This window comes from Danio rerio, chromosome 23, assembly GCF_049306965.1.
Source record: "Danio rerio strain Tuebingen ecotype United States chromosome 23, GRCz12tu, whole genome shotgun sequence".
Taxonomy (NCBI): Eukaryota; Metazoa; Chordata; class Actinopteri; order Cypriniformes; family Danionidae; genus Danio; species Danio rerio.
Window position 1 is genome coordinate 39,167,295 of NC_133198.1, and position 16,065 is coordinate 39,183,359.

At 35.2% G+C, this 16,065-nt stretch overlaps 2 protein-coding genes across 2 annotated transcripts; both read left to right on the plus strand.

Moving 5' to 3' along the window:
* Window positions 1-369: 369 nt before the first annotated feature.
* hoxc12a (homeobox C12a) lies at window positions 370-2,054 on the plus strand. Its single transcript, NM_001110759.1, is given in 2 exon segments — window positions 370-981; window positions 1,741-2,054. Coding segments are annotated over 2 exon segments (825 nt in total). The 5' UTR covers window positions 370-395; the 3' UTR covers window positions 1,980-2,054.
* A 9,601-nt stretch (window positions 2,055-11,655) lies between these two features.
* On the plus strand, window positions 11,656-14,571 carry hoxc11a (homeobox C11a). The gene is given in 2 exon segments (NM_131165.2): window positions 11,656-12,372; window positions 13,777-14,571. Coding segments are annotated over 2 exon segments (921 nt in total). The 5' UTR covers window positions 11,656-11,684; the 3' UTR covers window positions 14,010-14,571.
* The last annotated feature ends 1,494 nt before the right edge of the window (window positions 14,572-16,065 follow it).

A 16,065-nucleotide genomic window follows, 5' to 3' on the forward strand; every position in this document is an offset into this window, starting at 1 on the left:
TTTTGTAGGGAAAATATATGTATTTTTGTAATTTTTATTTTATTTATTTATTTTTTTGCTTTGCAGTAAAGATTAAACGAGGCTAGGGACACTTCTGTGTATAACAGAAAGGCGAAAGAGGATCAGTTTAGAACTTTTGAGCTCGGGGAAAAGGAAAACAAGATTTTACATTTTTAATAAGATATTTTATAGAATTTTTAAAAAGCATATAAAACACGTATTACAGAAGTTAATGTTTTGTTTTGTCTGAAAAGCACCAAGTGGGTGGTACCTTCTAGTGTTCGAGTAAGCTCCGGCACGTGACGTGGAGATGACCAATCAGGTGCACCTCCAGGTTTAACTACGTTAAATGTCAGATTGCAATAAACTAGAAGCTGTTGGTCTGGCCCGCGGAAATGGGCGAGCATAATCTTCTTAATCCTGGGTTTGTGGGACCTTTGGTAAACATCCACACTGGAGACAGGTTTTACTTCCCGAATTTTAGAGCCTCAGGGGGACAGCTGGCGGGGCTACCGTCTCTCTCGTACCCTAGAAGGGACAATGTTTGCTCTCTCCCGTGGAATCCATCGGAGTCGTGCAATGGATATCCTCAGTCTTACTTTAGCAGTCCCGTATCTATTAACCCCTCTTTTAATCGATCTTGTGAAATAACCCGACTGGAGGAAAGCAAGTGTTATTATGGCAATTCCAGCAGCACCAGAGATTCGTGTTCAGACAACAACAGTCTCAAACGAGAGGAGCGAGCAAGAGATACATCAGTATCGTCTGATCACGGGATGCACAATGGGATGGGCAACAGTGGCACCTTCTCAAAGTATGATTATGGCACCGAACATCTGACCCAAGACCCGCCATCCTGTCAGTCTTTGGAGTCCGACTCCAGTTCTTCGGTGCTAAACGAAGGAGGAAAGACTTCAGCAAGCGACCCACAAACCCTGGTATCGCAAGGAAACCACGCAAGCAATATCGCCGGTGGAGGAGGTTTGTCCCTCGCATTCAATCACAGCTGAAAAACAACAGAAGCACACAGTATTATAATTACTAGTATTTGTGCTCCAGCTAATTTATTTGCATGACAGTTCGTTAAGGCATTCACTGGCAACTCTTATGATTTTCCTGCATGGATCTTGCGTGGTTGTTTAAGGCCACTAGGGGTTGCCCTAAAATGCTCCACGTTCACCAGTTTAAGCGCTCAGTCATTTATACAACCAGTAAACACAACATCATAAAAACCAGCCATCCCGCTGCAAATGTTAGACGCTTTTTGCATAAAAAATATGTTTTTGTTGTTGATAAATGTAGTTTTTGCTAAAGCGTTGTTTTAGTGAGAGGAAGAAATGTCAGAAAAAGCAATTGCTCTGTTGACAGAAAAGAGGACCTTTGTTTTAGTGACTCGTAAACTGAATTAATATCTGTTGTGCGTGTTGCACGAAGTAATTTAATATGCCTTGAAACCGCTAAATAGGTGGGGTTCTTGCAAATATGACAATTAACGCGTTAATTTACTTTTAAGTAACAGTAAAGCATTCGGGGAGATTTTTGCTACATAAAAATGGAAGCGACACATATTCAGCATACTTTATACACTTCAGATTGTCACTAAATCGTGTCTAATTAAAAAGCATCACAAAATGCACTTATAACTTTGTATTTTAGTGCCAATAAGATGTGGAGATAAATGTATGTGTTGGCCTAGTTGTGTTTAAGGACTCTCATGAACCCGTGCTATGCCCTCTCCAGGTGCCCCGTGGTACCCGATGCACACCCGGACCCGCAAGAAACGAAAACCCTATTCCAAACTGCAACTGGCCGAGCTTGAAGGAGAATTCATGCTGAACGAGTTCATCACCAGACAGCGACGTAGAGAGCTGTCTGACAGGCTCAATCTCAGCGACCAACAGGTTAAAATTTGGTTCCAAAATCGGCGGATGAAGAAAAAGAGACTGTTGCTGAGGGAGCAGGCTTTGTCCTTCTTTTAATGAGGCACAAAATATACATTGCTTAATGGTAGCCCAACAACAGTATTTAGTTAATGGTAATCTGCCATTGGCCCATTTTACTCTGAATGTCTTGCCCCATGACGCATTCAGAAAACGCGAACAAGGGTTCAAATATAAGGGGTACGCGACCAAATGATGGCTCCAAAGGTTTGCTTATACTATGTGGTCTAGTGTTTATTTAAGTGGTTTTGTGTCCAGTAATTTTGGGCATGTATACGGTGGGAATGTTTAAGTCTGTTTTGAAAAGTACCGAGCTGTCTAAGCCATCTTTCACTTTATTAAATAATGAACTGCTTGTTAAAAATGGTAGAGATATATAAGCTGTGAGATAGCATTTCGGGCAAGTAAAATGTTTTCTTATCAGTCTTAATGATATTGAAATGATCGCTAAATATTTATTGTTCGGAGCATTAAAACATCCTTTGAACTTATAACACACTCGTGCCATGATCAGTATTCTAAGCTAAAAAAAAAGACTGAAACGCCATGCTTGCTTTTAAGAAAACTAAACTGTTCTTAATGTTACATCTAGGGTTTTATTTTGCTAATTTTCTTTAAGAAAGAATCTTCAAACGTAACAATAATTAACAACAAGGAGCGTGGGGAGCGTCTTATCTCCGTTCCGCCGTCAACGCCACGTGTTCTATGGCACGTTCACGGTCACGGGCACAAAGTTAGTGACCCAACTCGTATCTTGGGCCCTTGAGAACCAAACTGCAATTACAGAACAGCTTTTATGAATAGACTTTGATCTAGCATGTGAAATGTCATTCTGACAAATGTTTCAACTTGATTGTCTGTAACTATTGGCCAAAGTGTAAATTGGTAGGCCTGCAGCTAAGCCGCTTAAATGCGACTTCCTGCTGATAAAATATTTATTCCTGATATAGTGAAACACGTTATATTCACGTCCATCATATTTGCATTTTAACCACATAAATATCCCAATAACTATTGCTTGTCCCTTGATCTGCGTTATTTGAACAAATCTGCTTAGGTCTACTTAATTAATTAGTCACAACAATGCTTCTGGGAGAAAAATGCATGGTCAGGTAATATTATGAAGACGCGCAATGATAAATTCAAACAAAGATTAAGTCATTTATTAGTGTTATGGAACTAGCAATCATACGGAAGAGATCAGATTTAAATCCCAATACTTACGAGCCTCTTTTGTTAATTAGCGGAACCCATTGTGTCATTAGTAACAAATTTTTTAATCAGATCATGGATTATATGCCAGTGGAATAGTTCATATTTGCTGCATGATTATAATGACTGTAGTTAGACGGTTAAAACAGTTATTTTTCCTGTCTATTTTTGCTCTAAAGGCGCATGTATTATTTTTAAACACCTACCAAATTGAGTAGAATGTTTTAACCAAATGGCGAAGAAAAATATTACAATGTGATTTCACGCAAATATAGTTTTACATGTTTATTATTATTATTATTATTATTATTATTATTATTATTATTATTATTATTATTATTAAATTGACGGATGTCGGTGCTACGTTATTTTCTTGCTATTGGTCTAAAAGTTTAGCCACTGATATTTGGTTTAAGTCCTATTTTTGTTGAATATAGAAAAATAAAAATACAATTATATGAATGACAACATCAGCAACTATATAGCAATGATCGTCACGTTTCCCCCTCTTTGGATTGTTTGTGAAATTGTCTCTGATGTATAATTTTTGTGTTGTGTTCCGTGTAATTTTGTGAATGCTCCAGTGTCGCATTCCTTTGTATCTTGCGATTAAAATGTCTTGTAAATAATGTTACGAGTTCATGAATGTATCCATATATGTGTAACCTAAAGTTTCTGATTAATAAAGTCTTTAAACTTAATTTTATTTACCTATCTCATGTCTTTAATTTGAAAATTCAGGCCTTAGTATTACAATCTGCAGTTTTTTCTTCTACCTCAAATGTGTATACGTTTTATTCAGCAGCAGAAAGAGAACTGCCGTTTTCAGAAACATTTATTTGCGAATTGGATATATGCATTATAGGGTTTGGCATTATCCTCATTTTGACCATATTGACTTTTTAGTGTTAGGTTACGACATAAAACGTTTTTGTTGTTTCTAATACTCGAGAGAAAACTAAAAAATGCACCTGAATGCTTGCCAACATGGCCACATGTAATTCAACAATATTGATATGCTTTATCCAGTTGTTCAAAATGGTAAAGACATCCACCTAGTGGATAAATGGAACAGACGCCGGAACAGGGCCCCGTGAGGACTAACTGCAAGGACATGTAATACTTCGCTTGCCTATTTTGGAACTGTGGATAGCTAAATACGTTTTGTACCTTGCTTAAGCATATTGTTCACTGCTCGTGGTTTTAATTTATATTATTTTGCTGAAGATTACTAAAAATAATATTAGAAATTACATATTAATTGCTCACGAAGAATTATGAGAAGGTTTTGTACTTTATTTAAGGATCAAGTTTTAATAATGGTAATCACGAGTTATGTTACAGTGTTAAACAAAACTATTCGACGTCGTGCGTATGTATATATAGTCAACGTTTAAACTGGATCAAAAAGGTTTTTCGAAATTGTCCTGAGAGGAGAATTGGTGTTAAATAGTTTCAGGGCAACTTTAACAAAAGGTTTTGATCCACTTCAAATGTTGACATTATATACATGCACGCTCACTATAATATCTTAATTAATTGAGAGTCAATGATGACTCAGACGAAAGAAAACGAAGCGGTCAGAGATGGTTCTAGCTATAGGTTAGTGTCAAGTCTATTGGCTTCCCTTAAAGCAAATGCGCTGCAGTCGTAACAATGGCGTTTTATGCCCTTGCGGCGCTTTTGACTTTGAGACTAGCCAAATCTGTTTATGAGGACTCGTCTCTCTGGCTCAGAGGTCATTGAGCACCTCAGTGCCCTTCACACAAAACTTGTTGTCGTGGTTTACAAAGTGCTCTAGATCTCATCTGTTCCTTTCACATACGTGTAGAAACGTGGAAAAGTACAATTTGGCGTAGTTTGCAGGGCACATATGTGGATCTGTGAGACGGGGCTTTGTGTTTAAGTTAGAAATATTTTTTTATCTATGAGTATTATGAATTTCTATAAACGTGTATATGCTCGCCTTAACGTGCTTACAACTTTATTACTCCGCTTATTCGACGGTTTAGCTACTCTTAAACTAGAGACGAATAGTGCAACTGCACGGGGGGAAAAGCTTTACTTGTAAGTTATCTGAAAAAAAATCTGTCATTTTATACAAATAATTGAGACAACGCAGAAATTAGAACGAATTTAGTAAATTCGCTGTATTGTAATTTGTCAATTGAATGAATATTATTTTCTAGCCTAAAAATACTTAAATAGAGGCATTAAGACATTTTTTCTTTCCGCGTGAGAACTAAATTTTCTTTTGCAACGATGAGGTTCTGGAAGTAATGATGGAAAATGTGTTTGATTCAATGCATTAGATTTGTCAATGTATAAAGAAGTTTGAAAATCAACACTTCTTTTTATCATTTGCTTTATTCAATAACCTCGTTTAATTGTCACTTGCAGCATTCAATCCAGTTTTATATAAAACCATGTATGTAAATACAATTTCTAATGGATCTATTTCATTTTACTGTTGACTGGTAAGAACAGATATGCATTTATGCATATTGATATATATATATATATTTTTTTTTAAATAAAAATATGTTTACCACATCAACAGATCTTCAAATAGAGCTTTTCTAAGCCATAAGACATTTTTCTATTTTTGTAAAACTTCGGCACGAGGTCAATAATATCCGAGACTACAGCATACTTGTTGCTTTATTACCTTTTATTATTTTTAAAAGGTTCTTTTTCGAAATAGTCGTGTTTTTATACTAAATATACCAGCGCTTTTACTCGTTTTAGGTCTCATTCATTTGAAATTATTTAAAGTAAAAGAACAATATATTAAAGGCGACTATAACGTATGGGAAAATTTGTATATTTCAAAGAGGAACAAACTGTTTCGAAATAAGCCCGCCTCACATAAGGCCGTATCCAGAATAGCAAAAAACTAATGAACGCGTCTGTTAAATCTAATAAAAGCCAAATGTCAATGCGTTGATCTGCAATACAACATAAACAAGGAAAATAATTAAAAATTTAAGACAAATCTGTTAAATCAATGGAAAATACTTAAAAACTTAGTATTGGGTTTAAAGAAAATGGCTTTTTTTTTTTTTTGAAAACTAATGGATGACTCTTTTTAGACTGTTTGGCTATTTGGCTGTTTCTATCCTATCCCACCCCCGTTAGCCCTGTCTTAGTGGGCGGGAGCAACTTGAAGGTCAAGTTAGTGTGTCCCATATATAGGAACCAAGTATCCAATGCCATTTGTGTAGTTAAAAAATCAATCATTAACACCAAGTTAAAATACACCAGATATTTAATTTATTGATCAATTCCTGTTTTGTAAAATTTGCGCAGATGGTGCAAAAACATTTCAACCAATTTCTAAAAAAACAAAAGCTACTTCTATAACAACTATATGTGTATGTATGTGTGTGTGTGTGTGTGTGTGTGTGTATGTATGTATGTATATATATATATATATATGTATGTATATATATATATATATATATATATATATATATATATATGTATATATATATATATATATATATATATATATATATATATATATATATATATATATATATATATATATATATATATATATATATAAAATCCCTTCAAGATTTTCAGCGTTTTAGTGACTTTTCTTAGATTAGGACTAAACGTGAGAAAACTATTAAAAGTTCAAGCTAACAAACGAACAAACGTTTGAACAAACATTTTATCGTAACATTTGTAAATTACTTCTACTTAAAAGCATCTTTAAAGTTCTTAAAAGTTAATACCCTCGTATTCGTGTGCAAGTGAAGACACTGCCGAGTAAGATCCTGGAAAATAATGAATGTTTGTTTTTTCTCTTTTTCCCTATATATTTTTTTTCTCATATTTTAAAATCCCGTACAAAAAGAAAAAAAAAACACAAGAGTGAAAGTATGCTTTCAGGCAGATACTGAGCATGAATGTTGACCTTTTTTGTTTAAAAGCGTCATGTTGCTTATAAACAGAGTCGTGCAGCAGCCATCGTTGTCATATTAGTACTTTTGTTGTGAGTACATACCTTTATCTTGTCATCAACAAGCCATGGCGCGGAAATCTGGTTTCCGCAATAAATGCCATTCAGTTTACTGCCGTCGAATCAGTTTGATCAACAAATAATAATCAGACATATCGGTAGATTTACAAAAGCAGTGTTTTTAGTGGCAATTATAAATCTAATGATTGCGTACGCTAAATAATTTTCCATTATTTTCCTACCAAATGTAAAGTAAGTTGATCAATTAAACAACAAAGTATATTAACATATCACACACCATAAGTGTTGCCTAAATGTTAAAGAAGTTTTTGCTTAGGATGAATGTAATGTTGCTGGACAGTCCCCAATTTAAGCTTGCTTTTCGAGGCGCATCTGCTAGACTGCAATGAGCCGTAGCAACGGAAACAGCCACAGCCAAGGGTGCCTTTTTCATAGCTTTGTTGGATATAGCTAATGTTCTTTTCGCAATGTTTTCCTTTTCTGACTTTTCCCCCACTCAATCTGCATTGATTTGTATTTAATTTGTGTGCAATTTATCAAATAAATTTGTGGTGTGTATATATAATACAAATAATGGCATTAAGCAGTGTAAAAATGTTCTGACATGAAGCACAATCGATACATATTTCGACATTACTGCACTATATAATGCGCCTGTGCAATTTAAAAATATTTGCAGCTTTCTGTGCCATTAATTTAAGGCACGTAACAAGGGAACGTTTTGTGATTCAGATTATTTGGTTGTTTGCATTTTGTAGACTCGTAAAACGAGGTAAAACTGGTCTTTTTCCATATATAGTTTTTGAAAACAACATTGTCTAATTTTTTAATTGTAGAGGAGTTTAACTTTAGCCGAGTATCGAGGCAATGGGGAGAATATTAATTTATAAGTTTGTATTTATGTTTTGTATGTCGGTTTTATACATGAATGAATGCATCAATGTTACTTTGTGAACCAGTAAATACAAAAGTGATGCATTGATAAACTTGTATTTAAAAAAATGATGCATTAATGCACCTATATGTATTTTAAAAAAATATAGTCATCGTATGCGGCAAAGCCCTTTCATCCCATTATGTGAGTTATTATTATATTTTTTGGTTTAGCAATATAATTATACCATTTCATGTATTTGCGTCCTCTTATTTTTGTTATTTTTTTAATTAAAATGTTTACAATTACCCATCCCTTTGTGGCTAAAGTAATCATTTTGATCACATTAACTCCGACTAACAAAATAAATAATATCATTCAGTCTAACAACGATTACTGCTGTTCCCTGTCCGTACTTTTATTTTTCCATTTGAGCAAAGATGCTATTAGATACCATTATTATTAGGTACTGGTTGCTTGTGCTAACGCTCTAAAGCTATGCGCTCACAGAGACCTCTGTAAAAAGTAGGGCCATTTTTGTTGTTGCTTGAATCTGTTCACAGCTCATACGAGCGAGTTTAACAGCCCGACTTACATCCAATTAAATTTATCTAGGCCATGAGGGGACAGTAATGCTATTACACAGTTTCCCTTTTTAGCCCTGCTGAGGTTTTAGCCCTAGAGGTAAACTACAGGGCCCTTGAGTGTTGCCTACAACTGTTGTTTGGTCTCCTTGTTGAAATCTCACGAATGCTGAATGCGTTAATTTTTTTTGTTGATCTTAATTGATGTCAGGAAAAGGCGTTTTTGTTTTAATGCACGATTGAAAAGTCGACGAAATTGGCCTCCGGGGCAAGGCTAAGACATGCTAAAATGCACTGATCTAGCTATTCCTCCAGCTTTTTATCCGGAAGCATGAACCGCATCATTTTGGACCACGTAACATTAATACATACCTCTGTAATTTTATTTTTACTGTATAATTATAGGCCTTGCAAAGAATTTCAGAAATTCATTTGACAGTGTTGTAAAGCTCACGGTTCGTCATAGGGATTGTTTTTAGTGGGAGAATGACAAACATTTACAACTCACTCCTCTGTCCTTTCGTTTCTCTAGACATAAACGCCTCTCTAGCTTCTAGCTTCTTCTAACTGAACTTGCCTCTTCAATTCAACTGCTACATCACAATATCAACAACTGTGCAAATCTCCAGCAGGGGCAGAGCATTTGTGAGGATATAGTGCTTGTTTAGAGAAAGAAACAGGCGCGCCTTTGTTGAATTTCAGGGTCCTACAGCTAGTAGTATAGTGTTAAAGCTGACTGATAACATCAAATTAGTTGGCATACATGTAAAATAGGTATCCTCTACAACTACAAATCAAAAACTAAAACTAAAGGTTGTGATTGTTGTTATGCACTGCGTAAAGGCAAGCGTAGACAGTGAAACCAGTATGATAATCTACGAACATGCTAGTTGTCAGTAGTTACTACGCAATGTATTTCTCGCATTAACAAGTTTATACTGGATAGAATGACCAAAGGGCTCAGATAATAAACAATATGAATCTTGTTCTTTAAAAGTTTCTCAGCTAATACGGCTGATTTTGGTTTTGAACTCGTTCAATACAACTTTTAGATCTGTATTACTCAAACCTGAATCATCGAACGTTGTATTGCATTATATATTAGTTAGATATTTGTCTTCCTTAGGCCTTTTTAATTATTTAACTTTTATTTGTTTTCTGTAGAACAAAGAAGTTCTTGCTTTTCCGCCGTTCGGACTTTTATGGCGGCTGCAGTGAGAATTTTAGTGGTCAAATTCAAGTGCCTGGTCTGGGCAGCTGTCTGCTTTCTTTGTACTTGGTTGAAGGCATATTGCACACCAACCTTTTGTCAGTTCTGAGAGCTCAGTACAGAAAAGACTCATAAAGTCATTGCCACATACCTTTTTAGAACTTTTAGCAATCTAGAAATAGGCTGCTTTAAAAATGAAACTTATTTTAGTTACATTGTGCAGCGTAGCTGGATTGTAATATTTTTCCAAATCGTTAATAGATTTGTAGGGTGTTCGTAACACTTACAAATTGTTTTGAACAAATATTGGACCTGTATTTTTATAGAGATAAAATATTAAAAACAAATATGTCGAAGACAACAGTAAGTATGATTAGTTTATATTTGAAACTCTGTGAAATAACCGGTCTTTTATGTGAGGTGTCTAAACAAAATTGTGTTAAATTATACATTAATAATTACCTAAAATAAAAAACATCAATCAAATACCAAATAAAATAACAAATTAATTATCGGTTTTATTATTTCACGTATTAAATTGTTTAATACGTTTCTGAATATTAGCATACTCAGCATATGCTGGCACATATTTTGCTAACATTGCAGTTACTAACATAGGTATTTCTATATTAAAAAGCATTTATTGGAAACAAAATGTTTTTAATAAAAAGTAGTTGGTCCATTTATCAGTATTCTGGTTAAAAACAAGTTTATGTTTTAATAGACGCTGGAGGAATCATATTAAAACGATATAGTATATTTTGCCTCAAACAGATGCCTCTCATAAAATGGTCTCAGAGATTTAAAATATCCATGGGATCATTTGACTTTGCACGTTAAATGCCAAAAAGTGTAGTGCAGGGGTGTATGTAAAGTTGAACACAATAGTATGACACATATGATAGTATATACACGTACGTTTTTTTTTTTTTTTTTCATTTGATAAGGAGAGTGTTTTACATTTACGTTAGAGACATATTATGATAGGTGGCATCTTATTTTATTTTTTTATTACAATTAAGAGAAACGTTTAAAACCAAACCACATCTAAATATAAAGAAATACAAACATTAATTTTGTTTATGCACAAGTCCAGCACTAAATAAAAGGTTTTCTGCATAAGTTCTTAATATTTTCAGCAGCAATAACATCAATAAAAAATCGTTAAAAAAGATAAACAAATGTCATATTATTATATTCCGAAATTGGGTGGAGCTGACACGTGACAACTATAAGGCATGTTAAAGTTTTATTAAACCATGTGTAAATATAGGTTTTATACGTTTAAAGCATATGTGCTTATATACAAAATATAGCCTGGAAAGTCTTACCAAGTGTATGCATTTGAACCAAAGCAATATGACATTGCGGTGAAACACGTCTAATACAGCAATCAACACAATAACACAATAATAAATCAAACAAGTCATATTTAACAGTCGTTCTTTTAAAGCTTTAATAATGTTTAATACGAAAGTCATAGATTAAAGCATACAGGCCATTATATACATTTAACAGGATGTATTGCATCGGAATTATAAAATCAGTGTTACTCAGTACACATACAGGCTCCAGCACAAACACAAAACACATCGATCTTACAAAACTCGCTAAAAGCAACAAACAAAACATGTTACTGTTTTACATAGTTTGCATGATTTGAAAATTAATCGCTTGAATCGCACAGATCTTACCCAACTGAACCACTCCTACGCATCCATGTGTTCCAAATTGATATATGACAATATCTACTTTCGATCACGTGTTGCGGGGCGACTTAGACGGATTGCGCGTCATCTCGCCTTCCCAAATTTTCTCCTTCTGCAGCTCGAATCCAAAACATCATATCTGTAGTACGGACTACAGGAGAAAGATGTTTAACTCTGTTAATCTGGGCAACTTCTGCTCCCAGACGCGTAAAGACCGGACGTCCGAGTTTGGGGACAGGACGGGCTGTGCCTCCAACATCTACCTCCCCAGCTGCACTTACTACGTTCCTGAATTTTCCGCCGTCTCTTCGTTCCTTCCACAGGGGCCCTCGCGACAAATCACATACCCATATTCCACAAATCTATCTCAAGTGCAACCGGTACGAGATGTTTCCTATGGTTTGGACCCGTCCAGCAAGTGGCACCACAGATCCAACTATGCATCTTGCTACTCAGGAGAAGACCTGGTGCATAGAGACTGTCTTCCGCCATCCACCATGACAGAAATGCTCATGAAAAACGAGAGTGTGTACAGCCACCACCACCAGCATCATCCGAACTCTAGCCACCCTTCCACCGGGTTCTACACCGGCGTGGGGAAAAACAACGTGCTCCCTCAAGGTTTTGACCGTTTCTTTGAAACCGCTTATTGTAGTACGGACAATCAGTCAGAACATTGTTTACAAAAGAGCGAGATGAACAAATTAGAGACTTCGTCCCAGCAACCCACAGCTGTTTCCGCAGCACGAGAGCCGGAAAAGGACCCAGAGGATGAGGAGGAACACACAAATTCGGGCTCGTGCACTTCAGCAGCTACTAAGGACGGGAACGCAAGCAAGAGCAGCCATTCGAGTAGGTACCGAAGCTGTAAATGGGGAAAGGTTAAGGGACTAGCCCGGTGTTTTGTCGGTCAGATTTTATGTGGAGTTTTATAAGCATTCAAAGGATTTTATTATAACCTACAAAGCTCTTTCCTCCAACGAAAAGAATTTTTACGATGGGAAAGCGCTTTGAAAAAGGAGGATGTTATACACAGACGCTACTATCCCAGAGTCTGTGAAATTTTAAGAGCGCGCTATTGTGACAAATGCTAACTTTGATCATGAACTTGCGTTGAGCATTGCGAGGGATTTTCTCGTTTAGCTGTCGGGGGTAAAAACCAATTGGGCAGAACATTACTTTTGGCATACTGTGAATTTTGTTTTAGCAGCTCGAATGTAAACTAGCTAGGTCCTTATTAGCTTTTTAAACGTGCTGTGACTGCAGTTACCGTGGGGTGTGTAGTCAATGGCCGAAACCTTAGTGCTTGCTCAGTGCTAATGACAGATAGAGATAGATAGATAGATAGATAGATAGATAGATAGATAGAATAGATCGATCTATCTATCTATCTATCTATCTATCTATCTATCTATCTATCTATCTATCTATCTATCTATCTATCTATCTATCTATCTATCTATCTATCTATAAACAAAATAAATACAAACTAAAGAGGCCTTTTTTTCTTTTGAGATTTGTTGTTGTGTAAAATTCGCACCAAACTATTTAACGTTCAAATAATCCAGTTATTATGCATTTTAGAGTTATCCTTAATTTTAGATGTCTCTCTATTGCGGCGCTTTTAACATGTATGTACAGAACAACAAAAGAGAAGCAAGCGTTCACGGTCATGCACATTAGACAATATTGCAGGCCTATTGTAAGATCCATTTTGTAACAATAAAAATAGCACATTTTCACGTGCACACGGCCATGGGTCATATAATTTGCCAAATGCACGCATTAATATGATGCAAAACAGGGATAATTGCACAAACCGAAAAAACACTCTCTACGATCAAAAGATTAAAGAAGAACATTTATTTACCGAGTTTATCAGTTATATGTTGTTGTTTTTGTTTTGTTTTGTTTTTTGCTGCTGTTGTTATTAATATTATTGTTATTGTGATAATTATTTTGTATTTTAGATTTTTATTTCCTCAGGGTTATAAAAATTGTAGAGTGACAAATTGTGTTTGCTTCCTCACATTGGTAACCATAGATGCAGTCCACGAGGCATTTAGTGAAATTTGATATTACAAATGTATCTTCAATAAATAAATGAACAAAAATAAAATTAAAAAGTTGTACATTTATAAACATCTCATTTTGTTTTTTTGCTGAAATGTTTTTTGCTAAATGTTGCTTTAAAATGTTTATTTTAAAATGTTAATCATTGTAATTGTCTCTTTTTTTTATATTTTTTATCCTAAGGTACCCCGCGCACAAGAAAGAAGAGATGTCCATACTCCAAATTTCAGATTCGTGAACTGGAGCGAGAATTTTTCTTTAACGTTTACATCAACAAGGAGAAAAGGCTACAGCTATCCAGAATGTTAAACCTTACTGACAGACAAGTCAAAATATGGTTTCAAAATCGTAGAATGAAAGAAAAGAAATTAAGCAGAGATCGCCTGCAGTATTTCTCTGGAAATCCGTTGCTGTAATTGTTGAAATGGCGTTGCCTGTTATTTAATATTTTTGCAAACAAACTCTATTAAATATGTCAAATATGCCCTTCAGTCTAATTAAATAATTAGATATGTTTTTGTCTAGGCCAGCAACAGTACTGAAGAAGCCTAAGACAGTTGGAGGCTAACAGGATTGTAATGGCTGAGGGTGGGGACAGACAATACAAATTTGCTTAATGTCAAACTGATATTTCAAGTTTAAAGTTCACAAACCAAAACGTAATCTTCACAAACTTAAGGTTTCTATTTGTTTGTGACCCGTCTTTTAAGTGAAAATAATTAAAATATTCACTTTGAATAAGGCGACAAAATAGCCTACTATAATATATTATAAAATTGTACCCTTATCATTTTATGCTTGTATATATGTACATTAAAACACACACTCGACTCTGGTTTAAATCTGGAGATGTCATACTTTTTTATGTTTTCACCATTTAGAACTGTGACTTGTACAATCTGTAATAATGTATTCCTTGTACAGAGATTATGCATTGTGCATTCGTGAATGTAAATATAATGTTATTTTGAGTATCCTCAACTTATCCCTGCTGCTATATTTCTTTACATTGCCTTTGCAGCCTTGTGAGCTTTGTTGTTCAATTCTTTAAATTATTTGCTGTACGCCCAAAGTTCTCTATCTTTTTTTTTTTCTTAAGGGGAAGTTCGGCGGTCCGATTTGGCCTGTGTACTGCGTATTAATCAAAAATAAACACGAATAAAGGTAAACTGTTACATGTCACTGTGACTTGATTTTTAAAACTAATAATAATTATGGAAAATAAGATGATTAATCAATAGGAAAGTCTATGGTGAGGAATGTAGTGATGTGTACAACACTGCCGAGACCCAAGAGAAGGTAGAAACTGACCACTATATCAAGAAAAAAAATTAAATAATCTATTTCTCTCTTCCTCTTTTGCTCTGTTTTTATTTCCATTCGTCGCCTCAGTCATACACATTCGTTTAAGTGTATTATTTTGTTGTTGTTTAGCTATGGAAACTGGATAATACACGAATGTGTAACATTTAGACCGGTCTTAACAGATATTTAAATGAACATAGGTATTTGTCTAATAAAAGCGACCAAGAAAGGGATCCATGAAATTGCTCTTGAACACTTCAGAAATGTAGAGAGCATTTCGGTACCGTCTTTTAGTACCTTCTAAATGGAATCGCCACTCTTCTAGTCTAGACACTGCAATAAAGCTAGGGCCCTAAATTGCCTTTTTCTGACTTAATTGCACCGTCTGTTCTAGGGGAATGGTGTTCACTTCCGCAGTAAATAGTAAACAAGAAAGTCCGGCTGCTTACACAAAAAAACCTAGATGTTTTAGAATGAACGCCTAGGTGCAAGAAACCTATCAAATGATATCGCCCGGTTGTCCGATCCCAAGGAATAATCTCTCAAGATAAAGGTGCTGAGTTGCACGTATCTCGGCTTTTAAGTGGCAAACCGAACAGAGGTGAGATATTTATTTTGTGGTGCATGCTCACAGGGGTGTGGGTATCGCATGCTCTCCCCATGTGCAGTTTTATATGTGATCACTCTACATGAATTTTGTCACAACATGTGGGCTCATAATGCGTGCAAGTGTGCTGTTGGCACTTATGTGTATGAAGAAAAGATATAATTAAAAGTTGTCTTTGAACTTCAATAATGTCAAGGCCTTCACCTTTAACCTATTGCAATAAAGCGAAATCAAGGAGCCCCTTTTGTCAGGAAACGTGGTGAACAGAACAGATCCAATCAGCGCAAGTGGGAAAGAACCAAGGAATGTCTAAGAAGTAACACTTTGACCTCTCGCATTAAACTACAGCAGGTAACTTTTCCAGTTTTAGCACTCCCATTAAATGCACTTTATTGTCTCTGTAAAATGTAATATTTTCATGCATGGTATATTTTATGACATTTTAGCATGTTCTTGACCATTTAAGCTTGCTTGGTTGTGACTTTTGCTGGGTAACAGGAAGTAGATTTCTGACAGATTTAAAACTGAGATTTGATTATATATTTATAAGTATAGATATA